At 34.3% G+C, this 9,336-nt stretch overlaps 1 protein-coding gene across 1 annotated transcript; it reads right to left on the bottom strand.

Annotated features, from left to right (window-relative positions):
• Positions 1–7,972: 7,972 nt before the first annotated feature.
• LOC117682329 (uncharacterized) lies at positions 7,973–8,611 on the bottom strand. The gene has a single exon (XM_034449637.2). The coding sequence runs from the start codon at positions 8,609–8,611 to the stop codon at positions 7,973–7,975; it is 639 nt and encodes a 212-aa protein (XP_034305528.2).
• Positions 8,612–9,336: the final 725 nt, after the last annotated feature.

The following is a 9,336-nucleotide window of genomic DNA, read 5'->3' as shown; positions in this document are numbered from 1 at the left end:
TTTAATGAATATATCTGCTTCGCAATTCAAATTGTGATAATAATAACGGATCAATATTCTAAAATAAATAATTCAATCAGAAACCTATCCAAAATAATACAGGCAAGTTTATTGGTTGCATATACATGGTGGTCATTGCTGAAGTTTCTTCGAAAAAAAGCATATGCACATTTGTAATCAGTATAAATGATGATCACTACAACTTTGGTAAAGAATCATTCTGAATGAAAAGACGTAAATATAAGGCATGTAATATCTTATGCAACAAATGAAGTCTTATTGCAGATGAAGGAAATAACTATAATAAAACACAACAAACTTAGTTTTCTTTTGGTTCCCATTATACGAGTCATCTTTTTGTTTTGAGGACATGATTCATCGAAATTATTTCTATATTGTTTGTTTCAAGCTATTTTTGGGGTACTGTGACTACGAAAAAAAAATGACGACCGTCTTTTGTTTAAACAAAATTTTCATGAAAGTAATGTTCTTAACTGTGGCTGCTCGAAAATAAGTACGGACAACACATGCCCTTATAGTGCCCTTATAGTTACTAAAATGATACATTTTCACACAACAAGGCATTGCCAAAATCAAATTATAATCAAAATCGAACTGGGACAGAAATCATGAAGTACCAGTTTGACATTGTGAAAGTCTGAAATACCATATGTTTAAAATTTGATATTCTGAAACCAGCCTTTGCTGTTTTGATTTGTAAAAGAGAGATTATATAATTTATGTAACATTATAAATATGCTTTAGATGTGCTTACTAGGTTAATTATAAATTATGTTATTTTATTCGTTGAAATAATATCATAAACCAAGTTAAAATATCAATAGAATCAATTTCTTTTATTCATGAGTTTATTTAAAAGTTTGAACTTTATTTTTACCTTTTAAATTCTTGATCGGAAACAAAATATATATTTTAAACAGTCCTTTCCCCCCCCCCCAACTGCATTCATAACGCACTAAAACACAATTTGATATCTTGTATTCTTTTTTAAATTGTATTTTGTTTTTTAAATAGTATGAACAAGTGATTTTTTGTCTTTTTTTTCTAAATAAAAAACTAGTACGTACAATGGAATAGTTATTGCAACCATCTAAAACATATCACAAACTCAGAATTGTATGATTAATAGCAATTATTTCCAATAAACTTGGCATAAATTGCCTTGCCATATAATACACTTATTCTATTACTAAAATGTCCTCTTGTTATGGCAAGGGCTGTATATATTTGAATTTTTTCTCTCAAAATAACAATGATTTTGGAGATATTCTCTCTCTCTCTCTCTCTCTCTCTCTCTCTGTCTCTCTCTCTCTCTCTCTCTCTCTCTCTCTCTCTCTCTCTCTGACTTTCAATGAAGTATTTCATCACAAACAATTGTAACATCTGCTGTTTATTTCGTAATAGTTTTATACACTATCATAAGTGACTCTTTCTATCTCTTCCTTTAAATTATCCTATCCGATGATTAGTGTTTTTAACATAGTCGTGACACCTGCTGTTTATTTATAATTATTTTAAAAATCATCAATACACTTCACATTACTCAAAATATAGCTTTGGTTTGTAACATAATTATGCATTCCATCACATGTGAAAATGTTTACACCTCGGTCAATTTCAGATATTCGATGAATTGTTGTAAAAACAAAAATGAGTTTTTGTTAATATGTTAAATGGCTGCGTATTCTATTCTCTCTGCTTTTGGCGGAGTGCGGCTTCTGCTAAATTAAACGCATCGCAAAATGTCATATGTATACATGCATGTATGAGAATAGTCACGATCAGAATATGCTAATTTAAATCCACGCCAACTTGTTCAAAAACTTATTTCCACCAAATATAGTACATGCCATATAATCTCTTTACGGTATGCTTCTAATGTTTTTATTTAATTAAGTTGGATGTATAAATCCTATGTTGTTGATCGTAATGTAGGACTTAAGTAATTTAAAGTATCAGCTAGCTAAAAACTTCAAACAGAATGTATTGGGCAAGAACCCGTTTATGATAAGTTAAGTCGTAGATGTACTAGCTTTGCTATTTGATAATTGTAAATTGTAGGGAAAGGGTTCGTGAATGCAAAAGCCAACATGAAAGTTTTCACATTTTGAAGACTTTTCCCCCTTCTTTATATATTTTTTAAATTTTGCATTCATACGTAAGTTTTCCCAAACCCGCTTTTGTCAAAACGGAAAAACCTTCAAAAGCCCTTCTTCTCTTTAAATATAGATCTTATGAGGTCCAATAAAGAAAAGTCAGTGCATGATTTCTATGCAATTATACGTAAAGGAATTTTTGTCAAATAGTACACATTATTGACTAATAAAAAGATGAACATTCTGCTTAAAAAGGTTCATGGGTATTAGAACTCACATACATGTTCACGTTTATCGTGTGCTACCAAATAAATCTTGATTCAAATAAAAATTCAGGGGGAGGAGGAAAATTGTTTTCAAGGAATTTCACTTCTAAAAAAGGAAACATCAACATCGTGAACACGATATATCAACCCTCTTAAATAGAAAATTTAATCATTTCAAATCGGAAGTTATCTTGATTTTAGAGCGAGATTTTCCGTCTTTTTATTTTTATCATCTGCCTCTCATGTCGGGATGTTACTTAATTAGATATAGAACATTTTTCTGCATGAAACGGACGTTGGCTTAAGATATAGAACATTTTCTTGATTAGAAATCTAAAAATTCTTGTCAGCGATTAAAACTCTAATAGTTCTTGGGTTTCAAGGTTTCTTATGAAGTCATATTAATATAGAGAGAACCTTTCTCCCTACTTTAAAGTAGTCTTTTCTTAATACTAGTGTTTATTCCTTTTAATCCTAATTTTTTAGTAAAGATTTCAATTCAGTTCTCATATGTTCCATTAAGCTATGTATTGTAAACGTAATAGCGAAGGATAGCAAAAAAAAATACATTTTAAACAGAATCAAACTGAAAATTTAAAGATTTATTGATTTAAACAAAAAATTAAAAAATCATATAATAATTCATGTTATGAAAGAAAAATAAAACCTATCACATGGTTCTCGGATATGAATAGCCTGTAAATTTCCAATGATAAAACATATATAATGTAAAACATTAATTGGGTAGCAAAAGCCGTACATAGATTTAATCACAAGAAAATTGAAAAATATAACTCAAAGTCATACGTTACAAAAAAATAATAAACACCTGTTTTTAAAATATCACACAAAAGCTGACGTTACATTGGAAAAATAAACTTTTAGCAAAGTTAATCCAAATATTAAAATCTAAAGATATGATAGTAGTGTTAAAAAAAGGTGGATAACAATATGTTATAGAATTCAACAAGTCAAACTACCAATTCAAAATGAACACATCTTTTTATAATAAAAACATAACGGTGATATAATTCACCATATAAATACAAGTGATTGTTTTGCAGGGTCTACAACATATAAATCTAATTAATGTTTCGCACAACACAGTGGAATGTAAATCCGTACATGTTTGGCATGTCAAGAAAAACTTATTGCTTAAAATTGTGTTTGTATAATAATGAAAACAACGTACCCGTTTTCTGTAAGAATATGTCATATATCACACAAAATATAAATAAATTACACATAAAACATATGTAAATGACTTTCCGATGCATCAGATCTAATGATCTTTTTAACTAACTGTTTATCCATGTAGTCTGTAGAAATAGTAGTCACTAAAACTTCATTTTGTTGAAAATACATTCTGGAAATGAAGATGTTCAATTGTCCAGCCCAGAAGTATGGAACGCGTGTTCTTACGCAACGGATGGGACTAAATTGGTCCTCCTCTTTTTCCTCGAACTTAGAGACGCAGATATAAAGTCCAAGAGAATCATTGACATTAATGTATTGAACATCAATGCTCAGTGTTACATGTATTTCATAGAATCCAGCTTGCGGAAGAATAAAATATCCATGATCGTACTCAAGCTGAGCTGTAAATCCTATTACGTTTCCTGCGTGCTTCCATTTTAGAATGTCACTTTCGTCGTTAGAACAAACTTTATCAAAATTCATTTCTATTACAGGTTTGCCACTATATCCTGAAGTTTTCTTCTCTGTCTCTGTGATTGAGTTAAAAGTTATGTCGGTTTGGCGTTGGCTTATGGGATTCATGTCTACTTTCTTTTCGTCGACAGAATGTGAAACTGTATCTTTGACTGCAAAGTGATAAGTCAGCGCAACACTTGATCCTAGGATTGTCATGATAAAAAGGACCAAAAGCAGACAATGGCGGCGTAAGAAGCTCTGTTTCTTCATAGGCAAAAATTCAGTGTTCTCTTCCAAACTTTGATGAAACTCACAAGGGTGAACTCTCTTTGGGCAAATACTTAGCTTAGGAGACGATATTGTACAAATGTCTGAATATTTTCCTGTACCAAAAAAATCATCAGGTTCACCCCTTTGAGTCACAATGGTGGACTGCGATCTTTTAAGCTGTCGTATAGACAAAAAACTGTTTTGTTCCATGCTGATTGTTTACTAATAGGCATTGTTTACTATAATCAAAATATATAATGAAGTTTACAAAATTTCGAATTCTAAATTTAGTTTGTGACCATTGAAAAACCATTAAGGGGGAAAAAAAAGAAAGGAAACAGTATCTTTCTAGGGGGCCCGTCAAGGGGAGAATAAATTGGGATTAAAGATGATTGAGCTTGAATTAAAACTTTCAATATGAAAAAGCCTTTATAATGATATCCGGAAAATAAACTAAAATTTCATTGAGCCTCATTTGATATTGTAATGCGTAAAATCTTACTCTTTTAGATCATAGTATTATGATTTTTGTACGCTAAGCATCACGTCCGGAAACTGGAAAAACTCTCACCGGGTTTGTAAAGTGGTTCGCCGCGATTATTATAAGACCTTTTGAGAAGGTGATATAATATTTCCCGTTTAAAACCAGCATCATTTGACATCTGATTTTTAACTGGATAAAGTTTATTAATAGATAAGCTTGTAACTCTTTTCTTTCATTCGTTTTAGAGACTAAACGATAGAGTTTCAGTTCACCATTGACCATCTGCTGATCTTTAATTTAAAGCATCCTATTAAAAAAATAATACCGGACGTGTTGAAATTTAAGAAACTTAGAGGATGGAAATTCAAGTGATCTTGATAAGGAAATAATTAAAAGTAAAAAGAAAAGTTTTCTACAGACAACAAAGATCCCATATATTGTGACACCCACGGAATAGTAAATATATAAATCTTAAAGTCTGTCCCAAGATATTTATGCAGCACATTTGGACAATGTTAATAAGAATATGCATACGTGTGAAAGAAGTGCAATTGAAATCGATAAAAAGGAAAATATCCAAGATATCTTCATTGACAAATTATCACTTTTTCACTCCAACTTCTCGGGAACGAAAACTGATTTCTTACGGAGATTTATAATGGGGAATGTTTACATCATTTCTCCATTTGGAAGTCACTCGGAATACCTCGCACAATTTTTAAACGTTATCACTTGGGCTTGCTGCAATACAAAATCCCCGTAGACATCACATTTTAAGCCGTGTTTTAAAACCTGATTAGCTAAAGAGGGTGTTTCAACCGACAAATCTTGGAATTTTTTCATTCTTTTGAATGAACATCGTATAAACCCTGAGGTATTTATAAATATCGAATAATTAGGCAAAATGTCAATCGAGAATATCTTGGGACAAGGTATGAATTCGAAATAGTTAAAAAAAAAACCAGAATATTATTATGCATGTTTTATGTATTAATTGAAAATATGACAATTATCACTGAGTGTAGTTTCCCAGTGATTTTAAAAGTAATGAAGATTGTCAATTTTGTCAATGTGAACAGATTTGTTTAATATAGAAAAATGCAATCCACTTATATATTATACAAATATTATACAATAATCTTGTTACGTCACACATTATTGGTTGGCTGGATTTTCGGGGAAAGTTGTTGGTAATTACATACTAGTTTTTTTTTTTTATAAATGGTATGTTTATGCCCATGTTGAAATTATTTTGTGCAACTGGGGAATAAGTTTACGCACTCATCGTTTATAAGATGAATCATTAACGATGTTTGATCTTCCTCAAGAAACCTTTATAATTCAATCCCACAATAAAGATTATCCAAGAGTTAATTGACTTTGACTATGTGTTGTATAGGTATCACTGGTATGAGAGCTTACATTATCATCTATGATAATGTTTACTTAACAAACACTCTATGAAAAGTTGTGTAACGTGTTTGGGTCCGTAGATTTGGATAAATCCGTAATCAAGACAATGATTGAAGAAATTGATTGTATACTTAAATATGTGTATATAAAAACCGATCAAGCAGTAATTACTAAAATGATTTGTTAACAAGTACGAGTCAGTATATACAGATATTTAGTCTTTAAGATTATCTATCCTTAATTTATAAAGGCAAACAAATGTAATTTGGGCGACTGGGTATGTGGCCGGGCAGGTATGTATCCGTAGGCACCTGTCCTATGCGAGTACGGGTCTCGGATGTGTCCCGATTCAGAGATCTGTCCTGTACACAGATAGATCTCAATAAAAATTGTGGAAATAATATAATTAATTTAATTAAATACAAATCCCCTATTAACCAGTATACTAGACACCGTATACTTAATACAACCAGGGTAACTTAATAAACCGCACCGCTTCTGCTTCGATCTTCCCACTTGGAGCTTCCACTGCAAAACTGTCGACTATCAGCTAAGCAGCGCCTTATATACTAATACGCACCCGAACTACCCTCGGGAGCTATCATTATACATAACGATAAAGTCCGGTTTACGTAATAGCTTGATACATTCCGAGCCCGACTCTTCCGAGCCCGACCTTTAATTGTCACATTACCCACGCCTCTATTCCTCATGCGTCCTCGCAGGATAAAACAATCAAAAGCCGATGACAAAGACTTAAATGAGGAGAAAACATGAAATATGGAAACAATGATAAACTGAGAGAAGCATTGTTTGATTGGACGTATCCAAACCAAATGGAACTTTAACTAAAGTTCACCCTTCCAGTCTTTAAAACATACAACAAATAACATAAGGTCAAGATGAATCTTGAATTAAAGGCTATCTGTCTAAACAGTTCTGTACAAAGTTTCAAAAATCAACTTTCTTACATATTGTAAAACTCCTCTCTCTCCACAATGTTCTCTACGCTTCTGCCGTTCTCATGATACTTGGTTATGGTAACCTCCTTTACTCGCTTCCGGTATCCAGCTGTTTGGGTACTCTTGTCTGCCATACCATTTACAACAGTATCTGTCTGTGTCTCAACGGTCACGCCACCTGGGACAGGATGCACTTCCGTCCTGCAGATGAATTTTCTGGGAGCCTGTACAGGGCTGGGCATAGTGCGTTTCCTATAGATACGTTCAGCCATCAGGTCATTGGTTTCAGTTTGAGGTTCCTCGTCTCTTGGAGTCTCCTCCAACCGCACCTCTGGATCTTCATCCCAGTCACTTTCACTGTCAGTATAATTCGTTGGTGAGCTGCTAGGACCTGGAATGTCTTTCTCAGACTCCTTGGACAGATCGATCTCTGCATGTTTCAATCTCATGTGTTTTGCCATATATTCCTTTTTCTTAAAGGACACATGACATTTTTCACAAACCAACATGCTGCCGGCACACTTTATAACATGAGCTGTCCAGGCATCTTTCCCTTCAACTTCTTTGAAGCACACTGGACATATCTCTTTAGGCTTCTTGGGGGTCACCTTAGTATTTACCATTGTAAATCTGAAAAATATGTAAAATGAACTAACCTTATACAAATGGTCTCAATATTATTTTTTTTATTTTTTAATGCAACAAGTAAAAACAAAACAATAGCAGGACTACTGGTCCTATGATGGATATACATACTCTGTGATCAATAATTTATAACATACTGTATATAGTTCTGAAATTCAGGTTCTAGTCCTCCACATAATCTTGTAACCAAGTTGGAGTACGCCTTTCACGTCTTGGTCGGCTCTCAGCAACCAATTCGTCTGTGACTTCAACATTTTTGTAGGATGAACCAAAGTCATCATCCTGTTCTTCCACATTTAGTTCAACATTTGGAGAGTCACTTGACTCTGACTCTATAACCTCGCTTCGGAGTATTTGAGCTTTACAGGCTTTCATCCTGTCGCATTGAACCATTTGTTCCTTTCCATTGCGCCAACGGTTGACCTTGTATAGGACTTCGAAGATCTTTGCCAGGACCTGGAATGGTCCTCGCCAATACGATGTTAACTTTGGTGAACAACCAGTTTTCCTTTGGGGAAAGTACACATAAACTGAGTCCCAACTTTTGAATTGTTCATAGGACATCTTCATGTTGTGATAGTGTTTTTGTCGTAGAATCGCTCCCTCCGAATGTCGCCTCACCAAGTGATGAGCCCGTTCCATCAGATCAAGTAGAACCCAGACCCAGTCATACTTTGGTACATGCTTCCAAGATGAGGGCATATCATACACGATATCTAACGGGGTGGTGGACTCCCTACCCAGCATAAGCATGTTTGGTGTGAATCCTGTTGATTCATGCTGGGACGCTCTATATGCCATCATTACAAAAGTTATGCATTCATCCCAGTCCCGATGATTATCGTCTACATAGTTACTTAGCATGGTAGCTAAGGTTTTGTTGAACTTTTCTACCATACCATCAGTCTAAGGATGGTATGGTGTGGTTCTTTTTTTTCGGATTTGCAAATGGTGGCACACCTCCCTGAAAAAGACACTCTCATACTGGCAGCCTTGGTCGGAGTGTATTAAGACAGGGACTCCAAACCTACAGATTACTTCTTCTACAATTAGTCTTGCTACAGTTTGAGCCTCCATGTTCGGCATTGGGAAGGCCTCTGTCCATTTGGTGAAGTAATCTGACATCACCAGTATGTAGCGATTCCCTTTATCTGTGACTGGGAACTCCCCAAGGATATCTGTTGCTATCCTCTCCATTGGGTAACCAACTTGCAAAGGCTGCATTGGACCTCTTTTTGTCTTGAGCGGAGCTTATCTCCGTGCACATAGGTCACATCCAGCAACATAACTCCGGACATCGCTTTGCAACCCTGGCCAGTAATAAGCTTGCCTAATCTTGTTCAATGTCTTGGTCACCTCAAGGTGACCAGAGGTCTTGGAATCGTGCATCTGCTGCAAGATAAATCTTCGCTGTGAGAGCGGCATAACAATTTGGTATGTTGTATTGTTGCTTTCTTCAACTTCCCATATACGACAAAGCAATTCATCCTTCAGGACCAATCTACTCCATTGAGCCCACAATGACT

The sequence above is a fragment of the Magallana gigas genome, chromosome 4 (genome assembly GCF_963853765.1).
Source record: "Magallana gigas chromosome 4, xbMagGiga1.1, whole genome shotgun sequence".
NCBI lineage: Eukaryota > Metazoa > Mollusca > Bivalvia > Ostreida > Ostreidae > Magallana > Magallana gigas.
Note: the sequence above shows the minus strand (reverse complement) of the source record. Positions and strands in the feature narration are given on the sequence as shown.

What these genes read in the sequence shown, in the direction of transcription:
- LOC117682329 (XM_034449637.2), bottom strand. Translation starts at nt 8,611, where the DNA reads ATGGCATATAGAGCGTCCCAGCATGAATCAACAGGATTCACACCAAAC.